The sequence below is a fragment of the Nerophis ophidion genome, linkage group LG09 (assembly GCF_033978795.1).
Source record: "Nerophis ophidion isolate RoL-2023_Sa linkage group LG09, RoL_Noph_v1.0, whole genome shotgun sequence".
Lineage (NCBI taxonomy): Eukaryota > Metazoa > Chordata > Actinopteri > Syngnathiformes > Syngnathidae > Nerophis > Nerophis ophidion.
The window spans coordinates 20,487,049-20,510,210 of NC_084619.1; the positions used below are offsets into that span (position 1 = coordinate 20,487,049).

The 23,162-nt window shown below is 39.9% G+C and overlaps 1 protein-coding gene across 19 annotated transcripts in view; it reads right to left on the reverse strand.

The window, feature by feature from the left end:
• tacc2 (transforming, acidic coiled-coil containing protein 2) overlaps positions 1 to 23,162 on the reverse strand; it is a 103,702-nt gene that overhangs the window by 43,143 nt on the left and 37,397 nt on the right. For 15 of the 19 annotated variants that reach the window (XM_061910513.1, XM_061910525.1, XM_061910519.1 and 12 more), the window contains 3 exons: positions 16,291 to 21,744; positions 11,922 to 12,380; positions 6,615 to 6,779 (listed from right to left, as the gene is read on the reverse strand). In XM_061910513.1, the coding sequence (XP_061766497.1) occupies positions 6,615 to 6,779; positions 11,922 to 12,380; positions 16,291 to 21,744 (6,078 nt within the window). The remainder of the gene's footprint in view (positions 1 to 6,614; positions 6,780 to 11,921; positions 12,381 to 16,290; positions 21,745 to 23,162) is intronic. The other 4 variants (XM_061910524.1, XM_061910523.1, XM_061910531.1 and 1 more) reach the window with 2 other exon arrangements.

Consider the following 23,162-nt stretch of genomic DNA (forward strand, 5'->3'; position numbering starts at 1 on the left):
AAATACAATCTAACCTCTGTAGACTGGATGTATTTTAAATTAAATTGTGTTGCATTTCAAATAATGCTATGTCTAGCCCTGTTTCTATAGGTTAGTAACAATAACAAAACAACATTTACAGTACAAAGACTTACAAATAACCTACATATCAAGCAACCAAGAGAATAAACTACAAACCCTGTTTCCATATGAGTTGGGAAATTGTGTTAGATGTAATTATAAAAGGAATACAATGATTTGCAAATCCTTTTCAACCCATATTCAATTGAATGCACTAGAAGACAAGATATTTGATGTTCAAACTCATAAACTTAATTATTTTTGCAAATAATAATTAACTTAGAATTTCATGGCTTCAACACGTGCCAAAGTAGTTGGGAAAGGGCATGTTCACCACTGTGTTACGTCACCTTTTCTTTTAACAACACTCAATAAACGTTTGGGAACTGAGGAAATTAATTGTTGAAGCTTTAAAAGTAGAATTCTTTCCCATTCTTGTTTTATGTAGAACTTCAGTCGTACAACAGTCCGGGGTCTCCGCTGTCGTATTTTACGCTTCATAATGCGGCACACATTTTCGATGGGAGACAGGTCTGGACTTCAGGCGGGCCAGGAAAGTACCCGCACATTTTTTTTTTACGAGGCCACGCAGTTGTAACATGTGCTGAATGTGGCTTGGTATTGTCTTGCTGAAATAAGCAGGGGAGTATAAGGAAAAAGATGGCGCTTAGATGGCAGCATATGTTGTTCCAAAACCTGTATGTACTTTTTAGCATTAATGGTGCCTTCACAGATGTGTAAGTTACCCGTGCCTTGGGCACTATTGCACCCCCATACCATCACAGATGCTGCCTTTTGAACTTTGCGTCGATAACAGTCTGGATGGTTCGCTTCCCCTTTGGTCCGGATGACACGATGCCGAATATTTCCTAAAACAATTTGAAATGTGGATTCGTCAGACTACAGAACACTTTTCCACTTTGCATCAGTCCATCTTAGATGATCTCGGGCCCAGAGAAGCAGGCGGTGTTTCTGGATGTTGTTGATAAATGGCTTTCGCTTTGCATAGTAGAGCTTTAACTTGCACTTACAGATGTGGCGACCAACTGTATTTAGTGACAGTGGTTTTCTGGAGTGTTCCTGAGCTCATGTGGTGATATACTTTAGAGATTGATGTCGGTTTTTGATACAGTGCCGTCTGAGGGATCGAAGGTCACGGTTATTCAATGTTGGTTTTCGGCCATGCCGCTTACGTGGAGTAATTTTTCCAGATTCTCTGAACCTTTTGATGATATTATGGACCGTAGATGTTGAAATCCCTAAATTTCTTGCAATTGCACTTTGAGAAACGTTGTTCCTAAACTGTTTGACTATTTGCTTACGCAGTTGTGTACAAAGGGGTGTACCTCGCCCCATCCTTTCTTTTGAAAGACTGAGCATTTTTTGGGAAGCTTTTTTTATACCCAATCATGGCACCCACCTGTTCCCAATTAGCCTGCACACCTGTGGGATGTTCCAAATAAGTGTTTGATGGGCATTCCTCAACTTTATCAGTATTTATTGCCACCTTTCCCAACTTATTTGTGACGTGTTGCTGGCATCAAATTATAAAGGTAATGATTATTTGAACATCAATTATGTTGTCTTTGTAGCATATTCAACTGAATATGGGTTGAAAATGATTTGCAAATCATCATAGTCAGTTTAAATTTACATCCAACACAATTTCCCAACTCAACTTACCATGAATTGATTAACGTGGACCTTGATTTAAACAAGTTGAAAAACATATTCGGGTGTTACCATTTAGTTGTCATTTGTACGGAATATGTACTGAACTGTGCAATCTACTAATAAAAGTATCAATCAATCAATAAATATAGAAATGGTGTTTGTAGAACAGTCCGGATGGTTCTTTACCTCTTTGGTCAGGAGAACATGACGTCCACAGTTTCCAAAAACAATTTGAAATGTGGACTCGTCAGACCTCAGAACACTATGCATCAGTTCATCTTAGATGAGCTCGAGCCCAGCAAAGCTGGCGGCGTTTCTGGATGTTGTTGATAAATGGCTTTCGCTTTGCATGGTAGAATTTTAATTTGCACTTACAGATTTAGCGACAAACTATAGTTACTGAGAGTGGTTTTCTGAAATGTTCCTGAGCCCATGTGGTGATATCCTTTACACACTGATTTCGCGGTTTTTTTTTTTATGCAGTACCGCCTGAGGGACTGAAAGTCATGGGTTTTACAGCTTACGTGCAGTGATTTCTGCAGATTCTCTGAACTTTTTGATATTACGGACCGTGGTTGGTGAAATCCCTAAATTCCTTGGAGTAGCTCGTTGAGAAATGTTGTTCTTAAACTGTTGGACAATTTGCTCACGCATTTGTTCACAAAGTGGGGACCCTTGCCCCATCCTTGTTTGTGAATAACTGAGCATTTCATGTAAGCTGCTATTATACCCAAAATGTTCCTGAGCCCGTGTGGTGATATCCTTTACACACTGATTTCGGGTTTTTTATGCAGTACCACCTAAGGGACTGAAGGTCATGGGCTTTACAGCTTACGTGCAGTGATTTCTGAAGATTCTCTGAACTTTTTGATATTACGGACCGTGGTTGGTGAAATCCCTAAATTCCTTGCAGTACCTCCTTGAGAAATGTTGTTCTTAAACTGTTGGACAATTTGCTCACGCATTTGTTCACAAAGTGGGGACCCTTGCTCCATCCTTGTTTGTGAATAACTGAGTATTTCATGTAAGCTGCTATTATACTCAATCATGACATTCACTTGTTCCCAATTAGCCGTCCACCTGTGGGATGTTCCAAATGAGTGTTTGATATGTATGATATGTATGTATTCCTTAACTTTCTCAGTCCTTTTTGCCACTTGTGCCAGCTTTTTTTAATCATGTTGCAGGCATCAAATTCCAAATGAGCTAATATTTGCAAAAAATAACAAATTTTACCAGTTCGAACGTTAAGTATCTTGTCTTTGCAGTGTATTCAGCTGAATATAGGTTGAAAAGGATTTGAAAATCAATGTATTCGGTTTTAATTTACAATTAACAAAACATGCCAACTTCACTTTTTGGGTTTTGTAATAATCACTTTTCTGCAGAACAGTGATATTACATCGATGTCTCAGGCTTGTCGCTGCCCCGCCCACTGTATCGTCCTTTGTCTGCATGAAGCAGCGCTTTCTATTGTTACCGTAGTGTTTGGTTAATCTATTAATGAACAAACTTTGTCTTGTGAACAATGAGCTTATGCTCAAACATTTATTCCTCCCTCCATTAATGCATCCAAACATCTACATATCCAGCACCGTCTGCTGGTCACATTGTGTATCACAGTCAGTTTAACTGCATATCATGACACGTCCTAACTCGCAAACCCGCACAAACACACCACCGCCCAAACAACCGAGACACAGCACCCACACCAGACAAGAGGGCAGCGCGCCCACCGCATCAAGTCACCAACACATACCCCACAGCGCAATGCCGGACCACACAGACACGGACCACGCCCAACAGGAAGCGAAACCTACGTGACGCCACACAAAAAATAAATAAATAAAAACAAAATAAAATAAAAAATAATAAATTAATAAAAGCCCCGCACACTCAGTGAGGTCTCCGCCCGGGAATTGCCGGCCAACAGACAGCAGTCCCCGCAGCCCGTGCCGGTCGAGGAGGCAATGAGGGGCGCGCCGTACTCCCAAATCCCAACCCCCCATGCATGTGTATAAGGCCCCCAAAGTGTCTACTGTGTAGTTAAAATTAGGAAGTCAGCAGTTACAGCCGACCTCCAGTCCCTATTGATGTATGTACTATGCACTGAATTCTTTATGCATTAAATTTTCAAACACTGAATTTTTTTACACAGAAATTTTTGACAAGGATTTTTTTTACACACTGAATTGTTATATACTGAATTTTCATACACTGATTTTTTTTCAATGAAATTATCAGCATAATTTGATGATTTTTTTTTTTTTTCACAAAGTTCAAATGGGAAAAATTATTTCGCATAAATTCAGTGTCAAAAACAGTTTTCGTGATAAAGACACAAATTCACCACCATAACAATCCACAAACCACTGCATTGATGATTCAGAAGGCCTCGGCAGATTGATACAGCCCTGGAAATAAACTAGCTGATTTCTGAGCAACACTGGAGCCTAATAAGACACGAACAGAATAATATGAATACAAATATAAACTTTTATATATTCAGGGAAAGAAAATAAAAAATAAAATTAACATTAATCAATTTATGATCATGATTTATGTCAGGCCAGCAGGCCTTGCTGACCCTGACGGCCCACCACTGCTTACAAGAAATGTCTACATATGTTCATGAAACACCATAGAACAGAAGGGTCAAACTCATTTTAGATCATGGGCCACATGGAGGAAAATCTACTCCCAAGCGGGCCGGACTGGTAAAATCACGGCACGATAACTTCAAAATAAAGAAAACTTCAGATTGTTTTCTTTGTTTAAAAATTCATTTTGTTGTTGGGTTTTTTTACACTTACACGATACGATTAATAGTGTTCTATCTTTATTTGTCGTTATTTATACTTTCTGAATAAAATATGTGATAATGTTCATCAGTCAACTCATTTGTGTTAATTTTCAATCATGAAAATAAAAGAATAATATCAAAATTAAATTACAGGATGTTATTTATGTAGTTTGCTCATTTTCCTCGAATGGTGCACTAACATCATGTGTTTTATTGTTTTACATATGTAGCATAATCTACAAAGATACAAAGAATTGCTATTGTGACATCTCGTGGACACATTTAGAACAGAAGTTTATTTCATTCAACAAAGTTTGGCTGATTATGACACTTAGCAAACTTATCCCTCGGCCCGGATAAAACCCGTTTGCGGGCCTGAGCCAGCCCGTCGGCCATACGTTTGACACCCCTGCCATAGAAGATGCACAGATGAATGCCCATTTTAGTTTTCAGGTCCCATTTCTGGGGGAAATTGGTCTTGTTTCATTTTTCGTCTGTTTTGGGGGGTTTTTTGCGTTTATTTTGTCTGCAGATGGTGTCACGGGCCAATAAAAAATTAGCTGGGTGCCGCAATAACCACCAAGCTAAACTTTGGACACCACTGGTTTAGTTATAGGATATGACAGACTTTATTTATTTACCGTATTTTTCGGACTATAAGTCGCAGTTTTTTTCATAGTTTGGCCGGGGTTGCAACAAATACTTTTGAGCGACTTATGTGAGAAATTATTAACACATTACCGTAAAATATCAATATTATTTATCTAATTCGTGGAAAAGAAGAAAATGTCAGCAATCGTCACACAGACGTCAGCAATTGTCACATAGACGTCAACCAATAAAAACTTGGCGGGGGAGGGTCATGGCAGAAGTGCATTGTAGGTCTTGGGATGCTAACTGTAATATGCTACTGCCGTAGCTATTAAAATGGATCATTTCATCGTTGGCGGTAACTTATAAAAACTGAGAAGGGTTGAACGAAAATTGTACCGAAAAGGAAGTCATGTACTGCAAATTACAAGCTGGACGTAGTGAAATATGCAGCAGAAAACGACAGGAGGAAGCGGCACATACATTTGGAGTTGGCAGAATTGTTTAGAAGCGACATAGAGGAAGATTTCATCGGATTTAGCGATTAGGAGTGACAAATTGTTTGGTAAACGTATAGCATGTTCTATATGTTATAGTTTTTTGAATGACTCTTACCATAATATGTAACGTTAAAATACCAGGCATGTTCTAAGTTGGTTATTTATGCGTCATATAACGTACACTTATCCAGCCTGTTGTTCCCTATTTTTTATTAATTTTAAATTGCCTTTTAAATGTCTATTCTTGGTGTTGGATTTTATCAAATACATTTCCCCCAAAAATGAGACATACATATATTTTTTCCCTTCTTTATTTTGTATTTTCGGCCGGTGCGACGTATACTCCGGAGCGACTTAAAATCTGAAAAATACGGTACTTCTCTTACAATGAGGAAATCACGTTGACTAAGTGCAGGTTTTTACATACGGTAACGGAAATTAGAACATTTTAATAAATACTACATACTGCACACTAATACTGTATGTATAGATAAAAGATAAAAATAAATAAAATCAGAAAAAACACTAACATCCGTATTGCACACCAAGAAAAAAAAGATCACAGTAATCACATAACATAACCAGACTTGGGTTGCACACAACAATAAGAAAAAGTGATGATAGAGGTTAACAGCACCAAATTGTGGAGAGTGACAATAGCGTAGTCCAAATGATTAAATATTGCAACCAAGTAAATAAATCCACAAAACACAACAAAGGGCTGCTCAACACTTGTAAAGTAGATTAGTGTGCCAGATGTCCATTTAATAGGTTAATTTGTCCTGAATTGGAATTGGGCAGATAAGAGTATCTGCAATGTTCATCAAGCAAGCTAAAAGGACTACTAGCACTAGTAACTAATTGAGAGAAGAGGCATAACTATAGTCTATAGCTCACATAGCACAACACAAACAAATGCTGTGTATAATCATAATGAGAAAAGCAATGGGAATGAAGCAAAGGACAGTTTCAGGAAGAACACATACCTTAGAAGAAGGTGGCAAGGAAATGCAGAGGGTGGGCAGGGATCCTCACTCTGGGCAATAGAGTGTGCAGAAAGAGGAAGGCGCGCAGATGCAGGCGGTGTCTTCTCGGGGGTTGCAGAAGTAAGAGTGGAGAGGTCAAGAAGAGGAACAGGCTGGGGGTGATGTCTAGATGAAGTCAGGGAGAAAGCAGTGTGTTTAGTAAGGGGGGGCTGCAAGGTGAGGGGGACACAGAACATCAATAGAGGTGTCCTCTACATGTGAAAGCAACTAATCTGAACACAGTTGTGTGCCGTTGCGTAAACCTAATATTGACCTGATGACCAACAACATTGCTCCCACCATCTCAAGGGTGGTTTTGGATTAGAACCGCATGCAGTTGAAAGTCTCCCTACACATTCATAGTCCATGTTTCCATGTCAAGTTTAAATGCTTAGAACAGCAAGCCTGCTTGAGGGTGTCAAGACTTATTCATCATTGGCCACCTGGGGGAGTGGATTTGGCTGTGATCCAGTTTCATCTTATCAAGAGGGGTGCCCGCTAATCTGACAGGCAATAAGATGGACGCCCATGCAGCTGTTAACCACTTGGGATATGCCTCCTGCTCAGCTCTAAAAATATTCGAGGAGTGTGCAAACTAAAGCATGTCTTGAGTAATGGAGCATCAGCTGAGACATAGTAAAACCTCTACTTAACATTAGATTTACAGAAGCACCACAAATAATTGTGTTAGTTTGACTGATTACGTAGCAATCAGAGGCAGTTTTTTGCATTAACGTTTGCTTGGTTAAAACGTGGCTGTCGATGGAAATCTTTTATTTCCCATTTTATTATTTCATTTGTATTTATTTACTAATTGTTTTAATCAGATTAATCACAATTTAGAATTTGGATTAGTCATGATTTTTTTTACAGGAAAATACTTTTGTCCATAATATTAATTACTTATGAAAAGACCACAATATTTTCGCGCGATTGCAAATTTATTGTCAGAATGTCATACTTTATGACAAAATTGCTAATGTTTGAGTATGACTCATACTCAAACAATTTTTAATTGAATGTGCAGTTTATTTTCTCAAAACTTGGTAACAGTGTCATCTGAAGTCCTGTTTGGGTTTATTTTGAAGCGAAAAACACAGATCGGACTCCCCTAACTAATTTTTGCACTACAATATGCTTTGATGTGATCACTGACTGTATAACAAACCCACACTGCCTTTCAGGCAACCATTATCGGTTAAGGTAAAACTAAATAAATTGTGTAATCAATCTGCTACTACACACATTTAATTTGATAATTTTTTTGTGATTGATCACATGAGCTAATTCTTTATTTCTGATATGCCGTTTTTATTAAATATTTTTTTATTTGTGTTCAATCGAAATAAAAAGACAGCCAAAATAATATAAAGTGCATAAAATAATATCTAAAAAATAAATACAGTAGATAATACAATATTGTTTTTGTTTTTTAATATTTGTCGTTTACAGAGAATGGCCATTATATTCTTGACTCTTGGGCAAGGAATGTTTCTATTGTGATGCAGATGATTTCGATGAAAATAATTTAATGTGTAAAAAATTATAATATTTTTATTTGGTTTTAGCTTTGTATTTTATTAATTTCATTTTATCATCTTTTATTTTGGTTTCTTCTGGCTATTCTTTTTACCTATGTCCCAATTTTATCGTAGGTGTTTTTCAGATGTATCTCACCAAAGGCAATACTTTTGGGGAGTTTTTGTTGCTTTTATTTACTTTTATTATGTCTCTATACTCATTATTTTATACAGCACTTTGGCCCACTTTGGTTATTCTTAAAGTGGTCTACAAATAAAGTTGGATTTGATTTGATGCGTGTTACAAGTGTTACAAAACGGTGTAACACACCGTGTTACAAAGGGTGTAACACACCGTTTTCATCCTGAGACAAGTAAACAAGGAAAAGACAAACATTTTCCTCAACCGCACTCTTACCCACGTTTGAAAACAGGGACAATTCTCCAATGTTTTTGCATAATCCTGCAAACTAAGAGTCATCAAAACAATATTGCTTGGTAACTATTTCTACAATTATTCCTACAATTATATACATATCTTAATTTCCAATTTGGCCACATGCTTCTCATGAGACCCTTTTTATTCAAAGCCATATGCTGTGTGTCATATCTGGACAACTGAGCAAATGCATGCTGGAAATAGAATGAAAGTCATAACAAAGTGTCATCCAATACACTGGTGGCTCCAAAGTCAGACAAAAACAATGCAGGTGTATCAAAACAGACTGGGTCGGTGTCTGTGATTTATTTCAGTGTAAATAATAGAAAGCAACTGGCTACCTCTAATCAGCGTGACAAAAAGAGAGAAACGATGTGCTTCTTTTCAGTGACCCACTTTAAACATACAATTGAACTTTTTTAGGACTCTTCTGGAGACCTCTTTGGCGCTGTTGGTTTCTGGAAAGTGGCTCACAAAAAAGCAACATCTTTTTAAAGTCGCTTTGTCAGGGATAATTCCAAAACACACAGTCTAATCAATCCTGTAATTCAAAGAGGATCTAAAGCCGTGTGGTTTTTGTCGGGTGGAATACATCACTGCCATGAGATTATCCACTTCGCTTGTGCCATCTGAAGCATATGCATCTACGATTGCCATGACAACCAGTCTATTTACAGTTCTGTGTGGTTTCTAGAAATACCTCCTTCTCACTCCTAACACATGGATGAGACTAATCTTACATAAAAACACTATCATTTGCGCCATAAACCACCAAAGTTAGTGGCAGGAGGCTTGAAGGAAGCCGCGTCAATTGGATTTTTTTGAAAAGGCAGCAATATGAGAGATTTTGGCATTTAAAACAGGTGAGGAGAATATAGAATGTTGTACATTTTTGTCATTGCCAGTCTTTATCACCTTGTGTCCCCTCTACTCCTACCATCTGGTGAGGTCAGCAAAGTGCAATGGTTACCATCTGCTATGTCCACCTGGACGTACTTAGACAGTATATACACACACAAACACGCACACAACTCTCAAACTAACTCACCCAAATTTCCGCCATGAGGTTATCCTAACTTTAGGGCTATCTAAGCGAAGGAAACGCTTCTGAAGAATTCTCGCTGGAAATCCGAAACACCAGAGGTTCGCCGCAAAGTGTGTCCAAGTCTTCCCCCGTCACTTTTTTCACAACAGGAGTCAGTCATGCACGCTCAGCACACAGCCCGTGCAGTTTGTCTCAACTCTGGCTTTTGTTCAACTGTCAGCTCCGTGCAAATTACTTTGGGAGTACCAGAGGAGCCGCTGAAGCTGTACAGGCTTGGAAATACATGCCTGTTAAGGGCGGGGTAAACACTCACAGGCTCTGTGAATTAGGACTGTCAGAGTCATTATTAAATATGAAATATTTAATACAGAGTAGAGATTCAGGAGTGAAATTATGCTTTTCACCTTGTTTTAACTCTGAGATATGTACTTTAACAAAAATTGTGTTTTGTAGAATAGATGTATTGAAGGAAATGTTTTCAAAATCATGAGGCACAAACGTTTGAATATGGACTTTAACAGATCACACATTTACTATTTTTTTAACCAAAGAATAGGAATGTGTTGTGTCACTGGTAAACAATTAGCCATTTCCACATTTTTGTTGGGAAATATGATTGATTGGCTATGAAAATACAAAAGCATATTTTGTTTTACCTTTTGCAGGCAATGTTGGGGACCCTTTCCTAACACTGTACAGCAGTGGTCCCCAACCACCAGGCTCGATTGGTACCGGGCCGCAGAATATTTTTTTATTAATTTTTATGTATTTATTTATTTATTTGTAATTTTTTTTTTAATTATTATTAAATCAACATAAAAAACACAAGATACACTTACAATTAGTGCACAAACCCCAAAAAAACTCACTTAACAACTAGAGTAGTAGTTTAAAAATAATGTACAGCATTTACTTTGGAGAGTGTACTTTTTCAATTTCTCCTTTCAGATGTTTCTCTGTTTGCAGCAGCCTCTCCACATGTTCATGGATATATGTTCTTCTTTAAGATATTATTTGAACATCCTTGGCTGGTGTTATCTGGTCAATCTGCTTCAGTATGGTACAGACTAGCGGTGATACGCTCAAAGTGCTTCACCATGTCGACTACACGCTCTGTCATTGAGGATTTATTTTTTTAATTTAACGAATATCATCCACTTATTCTTCTCAGCACTGTTTTCAAACTCACTTTCTTGCTTTCCATAATAGGAAAAGAAATGGATGTCGATCTTTAGTGTTCACGAGTAAGAGCAGATGTTTAGTGCAGATCTTACAGGGTTCACAGTGACATTTGCTACACCAACGAATAGCGTGGATCCTTTCGAGACACATTTTTGTTTGCAACTTAGAGCATAACAATTAGCCGGGAGACACCTTATATCTCAAAACACTTAAGTTGGCGCACTCTTAAATTGAGGTAACACTCATTGTCTGCAAAAAATTATCTGAAATGCAAAAAATATTATTTTTTTAAGTAACACTATGTGGTTTACCTGTTGCCCTATTGTTTCTTTCACATAAACTTTGAAGTCAAATATATTAATACAGATGATGCCTAATCTATTGTTTATACCAACAGTATCTTACATTGTCTGCCCAGACCCAGTATTTATGTGCCTGGCAGCAGCAAGGACAGGACACATGTGCTGTGTGACTGATAGGCAACAAGTGCTACTCAGGCATGTCATGCGGCTGCTGTTATCAGAGGAGCCAGAGTCATTGAAACAAAAAATGCAACTGTTGGGATGGTGATGCATCATCACATTATTTAAGTTTCATTAAAAATCATAAATTAAACAACCAGCAGAGAAATATATTTCTGAATCATCTTGGTTAGCTGTCTTTAAATACAGTGCAAACATTATTTGTACAATAAAACGTATAAACGCATGCCCCACAAATCTTTAAATGGCATGCACCATAAAGAGATTACTAATTCATAAGGACGTGCCACTGTGCAGAAAAAGTATCCTGGAATATACCTTTTAAAACTATCAGGCCTTAATCCCTTTGAATAACTGGTTCCTTAGGTAAAGGTTACAAAAAAGTGACTTTCCATCTACTTTTAGGAAGTAAAGGCCTTATATGGAAGCAGGACTCCCCTGTTGATTCTTACTTGAGAACTCATGCCACTGACAATCACGAATGTTCCAGCAGGTATACATCTCCTGCTGCTATGAATAAAATCTGTTGGTTTTGTGATCAGTTTGAGATATTTCAGTTGTAAACACATTTATAGTAGGTTTGAATGTTTTTACACTTACCCACTTTCCTGTAGCACCTCACTAGGATCTAGGGCTGTTTCTGGGGTATCTTCAGTTGGGTTTTGTTCAGGTTTCTCCTCTGGATGCTCAGCGTTTGTTTTCTCTGATTCTAGATGCTCAGTTGTCCGCTCAATTTCATCAGATAGCTCCTTTGCTGTGGATTCAGAGAGCTCAATGACCTCATCTTTGATTTTTGCGGGTTCTTCAGGCTCGGCTTGATGCACAGCAATTTCTGGGCTACTTTTTGGCACTGGATGCTCTTCAGGGGGCTCCTCTCTGATTTCTCCCGGCTCCTGTGTCTGCTCGTGAATTTTATGAGGTTCTACAAGATCTACGTCAGGATGTATTGTGTTGATGGCTGTATTTTCCTGAGTGATCAGCTCTGGTCCCAGAGGAGCAGCTACCTCCTCAGTAGGAGTGACAAACTCCCGTTGAGGAGACTCCAGAGAAGGGAGGGGTCTGAGGAAACAATGTGAGAGAAGAAGAGAGTGTTGGGAGAATACTTTCAATTTGCACCACATGTAAAAGAAACGACTGACAAATAACAAATGTTCGTGTTTGTCAAGGTAGAGCAGTCTGTGTGTTTTTAACAAGTGCCATATATAAAAGTGAGTGTGCGTGAGTGTGTTGGTGCACAATGTCAAACCGTGTTTGTTGCATGGAAAAGTGGGGGGAAAAGCCCCATTCTAGTTGTGCAGCGATATCGCAGCTGATGTCATCTTTTCAATATAAAGGGCAGCATTACTTCCAGTAATGGCCTCGACATCTGCCCCAAGCTGCACTGCTGTAGTCAACACAAAGTGCAGCAGTGTGCTTACCTCCTCATTCATATTCATTGTGAGCCGCTCTCTTCAACAACACTCTAAACAAGGGTTCGACATTGTGTCACTGGAGGGCTATAAACAAGTGAAGCCACACTAACAACTTTAAAGTACTTGGCAATTGTTTTAAAGACATTTGTCTATGTAAAATATAATGTATAATCTGTATTTTTCCAGTGGTTCTTTATTGTTGAAAAGTTCAATGCACCCAAAAAGTAGTAATTTCATTAGGTACACATTGCACAATACATCTTCAATATCAAAAATGCAATTATGGTCATTTAATATTAAACGGAACTTATGATGAATATTAATCTACATTTAAAAACACTGCCTTGTTTACGAGATAATATTTACCAGTATTGGACATGCATCCATCCATCCATCCATCCATCCATCCATCTTCTTCCGCTTATCCGAGGTCGGGTCGCGCGGGCAGCAGCCTAAGCAGGGAAGCCCAGACTTCCCTCTCCCCAGCCACTTCGTCTAGCTCTTCCCGGGGGATCCCCAGGCCAGCCGGGAGACATAGTCTTCCCAACGTGTCCTGGGTCTTCCCCGTGGCCTCCTACCGGTTGGACGTACCCCAAACACCTCCCTAGGTAGGCGTTCGGGTGGCATCCTGACCAGATGCCCGAACCACCTCATCTGGCTCCTCTCGATGTGGAGGAGTAGCGGCTTTACTTTGAGTTCCTCCCGGATGGCAGAGCTTCTCACCCTATCTTTAAGGGAGAGCCCCGCCACACGGTGGAGGAAACTCATTTCGGCCGCTTGTACCCGTGATCTTATCCTTTCGGTCATGACCCAAAGCTCATGACCATAGGTGAGGATGGGAACGTAGATCGACCGGTAAATTGAGAGCTTTACCTTCCGGCTCAGCTCCTTCTTCACCACAACGGATCGGTACAACGTCTGCATTACTGAGGACGCCGCACCGATCCGCCCGTCGATCTCACGATCCACTCTTCCCTCACTCGTGAACAAGACTCCAAGGTACTTGAACTCCTCCACTTGGGGCAGGGTCTCCTTCCCAACCCAGAGATGGCATTCCACCCTTTTCCGGGCGAGAACCATGGACTCGGACTTGGAGGTGCTGATTCTCATTCCGGTCGCTTCACACTCGGCTGCGAACCGATCCAGTGAGAGCTGAAGATCCCGGCCAGATGAAGCCATCAGGACCACATCATCTGCAAAAAGCAGAGACCTAATCCTGCGGCCACCAATCCGGAACCCCTCAACGCCTTGACTGCGCCTTGAAATTCTGTCCATAAAAGTTATGAACAGAATCGGTGACAAAGGACAGCCTTGGCGGAGTCCAACCCTCACTGGAAATGTGTTCGACTTACTGCCGGCAATGTGGACCAAGCTCTGACACTGATCGTATTGGATATGCGTTGGATGTAAATTTTGCTTGAGTCACTTGTATAACCTATTTTGAGTCTGTCTGGATAATGTTCTGATTGTGGAGGCGTTCCCATGCAGATTGCAAATGAAATCACTTTTTCCTCTCCAAAAGCAATCCTAATTTATCTTTTGAAAATGTTCTATTTCAATATACATCTGAAAGTCATCGCGGCTATTCTTTTTCAGACATGGTCGAAAATAAACTTTGTAAAGGTTATATACATTCACACAGTTAGGGTACATTAGGTACACCTGCACACTTGCCAATTGATTCAGAGAGTGCATTTAAAAAATTGTTTCTAGCCGCATTTATGTCACTGCATGTCGCACATTGGTGATATTAAGCACATGCCACGTTTCGATGAAAACATTTATTTTTCGTACCATTATGTCTTTACTAATGGCCTGAAACTTTGGCTGAGAGCTTGATTTATTGTCTAAATGAGTTTGTCCACCAGACTGCAAAACACCATAACAGAGGCATACAAACCAAAATACACTACCTCATGATTTGACACCTTAGCATTATTTACCATGAGTATCCAACATTACACAAAACACAATGCTACATAGGCTCCCTTTAACTGTTAGAGGTATTTAACAATAAGTGTATCGTTGTAGTTGTAGTTAGCAGGGATGTTAAAGGCCTACTGAAACCCACTACTACCGACCACGCAGTCTGATAGTTTATATATCAATGATGAAATATTAACATTGCAACACATGCCAATATGGCCGGTTTAGTTTACTAAATTACAAATTTAAATTTCCCGCGGCGTTTCCTGTTGAAAACGTCGCGGAATGATGACGCGATGATGACGCGTGTTTGTGACGTTATTGGTTGGAGGGGACATATTAGCCCAGCACCACTTACGGCTAAAAGTCGTCTCTTTTCATCGCACAATTACACAGTATTTTGGACATCTGTGTTGCTGAATCTTTTGCAATTTGTTCAATTAATAATGGAGAAGTCAAAGTAGAAAGATGGAGTTGGGAAGTTTTTAGCCTTTAGCCACACAAACACACAGTGTTTCCTTGTTTAAAATTCCCGGAAGTGAAGCTTTACTATGGATCAGGGCGGTCAAGCGAACATGGATCCCGACTACATGTCAACCAGCAGTTTTCGGTGAGAAAATTGGGGAAATAAGTCGCCTCTTACCGGAGATCAGCGGAGTCAGCGTCCTCCTTCAGCTGCCATGACTTCTCTCAGAGACTCTGGCGTCAAAACACCCATGGCCACACCCCTCCGACTTTAAGGTACTATTTAACTCACTAAAACACTAGCAACACAATAGGCAGATAAGGGATTTGCCAGAATTATCCTAGTAAATGTGTCTAAAACCTTCTGAATCGCTCTCACTGCCCTCGTCTTTTTTTTTTCTTTTCTAGGCCTTCACTCTAAATTTTCTCATCCACAAATCTTTCATCCTCGCTCAAATTAATGGGGAAATTGTCGCTTTCTCGGTCCGAATAGCTCTAGCTGCTGCTGGCTATGATTGTAAACAATGTCAGGATGTGAGGAGCCCTACAACCAGTGACGTCACGCGCACATCGTCTGCTACTTCCGGTAAAGGCAAGGCTTTTTTATTAGTGATCTAAAGTTGCGAACTTTATCGTCGATGTTCTCCACTAAATAATTTCAGCAAAAATATGGCAATATCGCGAAATGATCAAGTATGACACATAGAATGGACCTGCTATCCCTGTTTAAATAAGAAAATCTCATTTCAGTAGGCCTTTAACAGCTGTTTATAACAGTTCATATTTCTAAACATACCGTGAAATAACATACATGGTAGCATTATCATCTTTTTAGGAGCAGAGGTTTTGATGTAGCGCTTGTACTGGACTATATTGTGAGCAGTGAGCTTATATTCTCAGTTCGCTGTAGATTGTCTTGAGTAGATGATAATAAAAAATATCATTGTCACAAGGTTAACCCAAGAAATGCATCTACTGTAACTTTTGTTTACTCTCTCACCATCAGAACTAAAACCCAATTCATAATTACTTTAAACATTATTTTTCAAGCTGCTACATCTCTTGTAAAGTATTCTGTTAAGTCTTCTTGTAAAGTAATTTTGCTTCTTTAGTTAAAAAAAACAACAAAAAAAAATTTAAATGCCCCCTCATACTCTTGTGTTTACCTTATGTCTGTTCTCTCTTGTTCAGTCTGAGGGTCAGAAGCAGCTTCTCTTAGAGCGTGTATCCAGTTTGTATCTGGTTCTTGTGCCGTGAGTCCAAAAGGAGAGTTCTCTGACACATGTAAAGACCCAGACTTGCAGGCTGGGGTTTGTATCACCTCAGCTGGTGGATTTGGCAGGGAGATGTGATCATGAAGTTTGTCAGAATGGGAAAAGTCTGCCTGAGAGACCGATGTAACATCTTCTTGGCTGGGTGTATCTGTGGCTTTGTTGGGTTGTGGCTGGATAATTGTGTCATTTTCCATATTTTTCAAAAGAGCACTGTTGCCATTAGAAGGCCAAGACGCATTTTCGGTGATGTTTTCAGACTGTTCTGAAACATCAATTGATCCTGGGTCTTTGTCTTTCATAACCTCATCTTTGTCGATTGCTTTATTGTCTATTACTTTTATCTCCCTACTGCACACTGCCTGGAAACCATCATTTTCTTCATCTAAAGCTGCATTGTTTCCCCTTGCAGTCTCATCTACATGAGATCCATTTATGGCCTTTTGTGCTACTGAACCATTTTGTGTGGCTGAGCTTTTATTGGAGCATTGCGGCTCAAGAGACTCACATACTGTATCCGGTATTTTACACCCTTCAGTTTCACTCTTGTGGGTTTTCACAGCCTGAGCAGCACTGTGATCCTTTTCTACTGCATTGCATATTTTTTCAAGCATCTTGTCATCCTGGTTGGCACTTTGACATGAGTCGGTATAAACATCATCACTATTAGTCACAACTTCAGTCAAAACAGAAAAACCTAAAGGTAAAAAAGCACAATCCTCTGATAAAGAATCAACAGAAAGAGTGCTTTCTACAAAGACAAAATGGTTTTCCTGTAGGTCTGCAGAAGAATCTGTTTGGTTGCTTTCCGGCTGACCTTTACTATCGACACAATTCAACAATTCCTTGTCATGTATTAAATCTGGTCCTACCCCCCGTATTCCCAACCCAGACTTTTTACTATTACTCACCTCTTGCTGCAAGGGTGTTTCTGTTTGCTCTAAGCCATTTTGTCCAATAGTGCCTCCAGAAACATCAATCTTGTCAACACCTAGAATCACCTGTGATTCCTTCTTCTCAACTTTTGCCAGAGCAACCACTTCCTCAGTGGTATTGTTGTCACCACTTAACAAATTTTGCCTCTCCGTTGTCTCTAAAGACCCATTGTTTCCTTTTACAAGCTCTGGAATAACAAAAGCAGGAGCTTGAATCGGTTTACTCTGGCAATTTGCCTTTCCTTCATCTTCAAATGTGTCCACACCACTACCTGTCATTCCATCCGATGCATACTTGGATCCCAAACTTTGCTCCTGTTTCTTCTCTTTATAAGCCAAATTGCTCATTTCAATGTTTGAAAAAGAACCCATTGATATGTCGTTGTTGTCCTTAGGCTTCTTTTCTTCTGTTAAAGTCTGGTTAGAGATATCACCAAGTTCACGCTTTCCTGTTTCCTGTTCAACATCTGTATCAGACTCTTTACTCTGTTTTGTCATCGCATTGCCTGTCTGCAGTTTGCCGCTCTCTTTTTTCTTTCCATTATCATGCTGCTGATCTTTCTCACTGAGTGACACAGAAGTTAGGTTGGCCATGTTCTGTTTCTCTTTGATAACGCACAGTTCAACTGTATCACAAGGCTTGTTAGAGATGAGGGTGCGGTCTACTTTATCTTGGATCATTACATCATTTGCCAGTACACATTCAACTCCAGGAGGTTGTTTTTCCTCTTGTAAAATTTTAATTTTATCATCAGCTGTCAAAGAGGTGATAAACTCAACATCATTCTTTCTATTTGCCTGTGTCAAACCATTTTTTTCTGCTCCACCATTATTTTCTCTGTGTTCCTTATCCTCTGCCGAATACATACCGGTATATGTCTTATTGACCAAGCTATCGTCACAGTCAGGAAGCGCAACATCACATCCATCGACCACCTCCAAGTGACTCAACATTGGGCCTGTCGGCTGCAGCATCAGAGGATTACTGGCACATTTCTTAATAATAGGAATTGACCGCTCAGGGGCTGCCACCTCTGATATTTCTGACTCATCCCTTATTAGTTGAACAGGTGCCTCAGACTTTCGGTCTATCTTAGATTCAATCGGATCTATGCTAGAAAGTGCATGAGCGGGTAGTTTATCAATCTCAGGTGGAAGCTGAAAGCTGAGGTCCCTGGGCTTTGTCTGAGGAGGGACTGAACAGCTCAACACCCCAGTTTCAGCATTAGAATTGCCATCCGTCTCAGTTGAGAGCTGTATGTCAGGTGACTCAGTAAATACATCATCCGTAGGTTTAGAGCAAACATTGCTGGCCGCAGGCACACAACTTGAACATTGTCTTTCATCGACCACACACCCATCACTTTTTATCTCTGGCGGCATGTCAAGTTTGATTGGTTCTATGCTGTCCATGTTAAGCTCACCCTTTTCCCTCACCTCTTCCTGTTTTGTTGACACCTCATCAGGATTTTTGTTTGGGTGCTCAACAATTGACTTGGTTAAATTCTCTGGTTCTTGATGGTCACCAATTAACATCTCTGGTTCTAGGTGCTCTGTTGTCGTCGTACTTTGTCCAGAGGACTCCTTAGATGGTTCATCAAATTCTACTTTATTCTTGTCGACTTCTATGGGCTCCTCTGTGGTTTTTGCTGGTTCTGTTGGCACTATGGTTTTTTCATGAAGGCCACCATGTTCTGTATTAGTAACTTTGTTTACTGTTAGTCTTTGAGGGGAATTTAAACTGTTTTCACATGTTGGATGCATTTCAACATTCTTGGCGCTATCTTCTGCATCTATGTCAATAATAGTCTTCTCCGGCTTTGGTGTATCTCCTGAGCTCTGATTAGGTGCATCATTTTTGGTAGATGTTGCCTCAGTGCAGCTTTCTGGCTTCTTTAAGCCAAAGTAGTCTTGGAAAATGTAGCTGGCTTCAGCAACAGGATGATGCAAACTTTCGTGTACTATCAATGGAGGCAACAAAGCACATCCCAGTACTGGCATTGACATGTTTCTCACCTCTACAGTGGCACTTTGATCTTCTTTCACGTCGTCTGCAAAGCGAACTCTGTTCCTTCCTTCACTTTTATCACATGCAGACTTACCCCCACTCCGAACCACACTGTATGTTTGGTTCTGAGCCTCTTCTTGAGTCTTGCTTGCTCTCTCGGTTGTTTCAGCATGCACCTGTTGATTGTTGCTTTCTGAAGTACCGGTAAGTGAAGTCTCAGTGATGGCTGACTCTTCACGTGAGAATCCCGAAGTAAGTGGCTCCTCTGTATTCAGATTGTGTTGGACGCTTTCTCCGCTTGCTTTATTGCTTTGTTCCCTGCGAGGTAATAGAAGTGAAAATGCTGCAGTAAGCTCCTCCTCAATGCACAGGCTCTCTGTGGCAGAAATGACCGGTTCGCCCCTGCACAGTGACTTCAGACATGACTCTGCAACATCGGTGGGAGGACGCATCTCTGTCTCAGCGGCCGACGCCCCTCTAGCAGCCCCATCCGGAGGGCTGAATAAACTGCACTCTGCCACTCCTCCCTCCACTCCTGCAGCACTATCATTCAGATGATCAGCACCAGCAAATATCCCATGGGGTGAATAATCAAAATTGCTTTCCATCCAGAGTGCCTCTTTTTCTTTGTCGCCCTCTTCTGCTGGAGAATAATCTGCTTCTGCATTGCTCGTCTCTCTCCGTCCTTTAGCACAACTCTCAGCAGAAGTGTGTGGCATTTTGCTTTCTTCACTCACAGCCTGTGTGCCTTTGTTTGAGAGGCCAGATGAGCAACAGACAGCAGAGCGCTGAGAGGTACGATCCTGGAACCTTTTTCTCTCTCCGTTCCTTTCTGGATCTCTCTCTCCTTTTCCGATGGTTGCAATGGGCTCAGTAGCTACTCCCTCTAATGAATCATGGCTCACGCTTTCTCCCTCACTTTTTATCACTTCTCCCATCGTGGGTGTTGTTAGTGGCAACGCAGCAGCCTCCACTAAAGCATCTTCAATGCCCCTCTCAGTGAAACTCTCTCCCACACAAACTCGGATACTGGAAAATGAGCTGTCCAGTGTGTGTATCTGTGCTTTAGTGGTAACATTATTCTCATGTGCTTGTGTATCTAATTCATTATCTGAAACATCAGCTGTAGTTTGAACATGTGTTAGATTTTGTATATTTTGCATGTTGTTATTGTTGCCATGTTGAGCATCTGTTATACTTTGGTTATCAAACATATTCAAGTGTGTGGGAACATGGTTATAAAGGGATGGACAAGTTAAGTCCTGTTGGTTAGGAGAAGATGATTGGGAGGTGTTTGGTTTTTCCTTGCACCAAAAGTCATCATTAGGCTGTGCTCCACACGTCATAGTGTCTGTGTTTGTCACTGAATGCGCACTGAGATTCCCTGTATTTATAAGATGGAAGGCCTGTAATTCATTTTCAGCTTGTCTGGCCGTCCTGGTCTCCACTTCAGTTCCGTTGTTCTTCTCTGGTTTTTTCTTTTTCTTGTGCTTCTTTTTGTCTCTCTTTTTTGCCTTTTTATTGTCCACAAGCTCACCCTGTGCACTTCTTACAGAAGATGTTTGTATGTCGTCCTCGGCATAAGTATTAAAACATGCTTGTTGTTCTGAACGCATTTCTTCAACTGCAGCTTTATCTTGAAAATAAAATTCACTATACTCACATACTTCTTGAATAGAATTGTTTGTCTTTTGATCAATCTCACTGGGATTGATGTTGCACATTTTTAAGTACGTACGTTCTACTTCTGCAGCTGTGTCTTCCTCCATAGCCGGTCTATTACAATCTATTGAGCTCATTTCTTCAGAAACTACATTTAAATCAGTACTTAAAATATGTCCTTGCTTACTAAATACAGAATTCTCAGTCACTGCTGATGTGTCAAAATCAATAGTTGGAATTTTTTGCTTTCGCTGCTCTTCTTTTATTGTTTCTTCTTTTTTAGTTTGTGGATATTTATCCTGGCTCCCAATTGTTTTTATTTCGCTCTTTGTCTCAGGGTTCTCTGTCCCAAGTATGTAGTCCTTGAAACTAAACACAACTGTATCCATTTGCCTATCCGTTGTCTCAGTGTTTCCATGTGTATTTTTGTTTATGAGGTTGCTATGTCCAGACTGGTCTTCAACTTGTGGTTGTGATGATGACTCATCAAACTTTTTAACAGTTACTTGCCCAGTTTTCCTATCCTCTCCGTTAGACTTTTCAGACTGTGAGCTGATGGACTCTTTGACTTTAGGAACACTGAGTGAGACCATTTGTTCCTCACATTCCTTGAAAGCTTCCTGAAGCTGCTGGTCGAGTAGCATGCAAAAAGGAGGGGTCAAGGGTTGACCAGCTGGTTGAGGTTTGACAGTGGGCTGAGGTGAGGGTGGGGCATCTGTGAGGAGTGGGTCGGAGGCTTGAGGCCTGAGACGAGGGGTAGGATGACATAGTTACAAGCTGCAGAACTTGCAGACAAACAGCTGGTCATTCCATGATGCCACACAACACTACTTGTAGTAGACCAAAAGGCTCATGCTCAAGCATACACGCACACTTGTACACACACAATGCAAGTTTATGACAAACCCGATACAGTATGTGCATTCTGCCATTAAACATTAAGGGTTGTTGTATCAAACCAGTTGGTGTTAATTAGAGTGCAGAAATGTGCTAACGCTAAATATTGTGTACAATGAGAACAGCATTTTATGTGAAATACACTTTTAAATGTTACATAATGATGATAATGTATGAAAAAGTTTGGGCACGACTGGAGGTGGGGGAAATAATAAATTTTTAGATGCGTCGCAATTCGGACATATATAACTATAAAATAGATTAATAAACGTCAATAATCGATTTATTTATTTATTGTAAATAAAGTAATGCAGGCAGTTCTAAAACTTGGCTGACTACAGTGAGCCACCTCACCAAGGGTTCCAACCAGCTCCTCTGTTTTAGGGCAATTAGTTTCTAGTTTAGCGCAAACTTCCATTAATTTAACAAATGTGGGAATTATTTTACTGTTTCTTATTACAAATACAGTTTTTTTAAGTTGCAAGTGATAAACACTTATATAGTGAAACAAAAATAAATGTAAAACTGCATTAGTAGATCCATCAAAAATCGATTAGTTTTCTGAGACCCTTATTTTGTTAGCGCAGGCATGATGGAGTTGCACTTTTATTGTGAAGACAGGAACTGTGCGGTTGGTGTGTACCTTTTTGACAGCAGGTACCGCCAGAGAGTCTGTTGAAATAAAAAAATGTTCCACACGTTCCTGCCAGGCGTTTTTTTTTTTCCATACTAAGTTTGCAGCAGTTAGCGTCATCTCACAAGATCCTTGGGTGCCGTAAATGTCAATAAAGTGATGAATGTGACGTCAAAGTGAAGACTCGTGATCACAAATTTTTAAGGTCTATTTTTTTTTATGCCTGGCAGGCGATCAAGTGAAACACCCTCCGCTATCAACCGGTAGCTCACGATCAACCTAATAGGCAAACCTGTATAATACACTATAGGAGTTCGTATGTACAGTAGAGGTGTCAAATTTTCATTATAAAAGTAAATATTATAGAAATATAAATTGCCTCACAATATTACTACACAATTATTCACTAATTATATATTTTTGCGTATGATAAATATATGTAGATTAAACAGTATAAAAACTGACAGCTCAGTTGGCAAAATGTTAACGTAGAATGTATGCTGTTTTTTTTACGGTATGAAAATGGAAAATGAAAAACAGTACCATAGTTTCAGTTGTTGTTTTTACTGTGCATTACTGTAAATGGAAAGACAATACCAGTTTTGTTTATTCACAATTACATTTTAGCGAC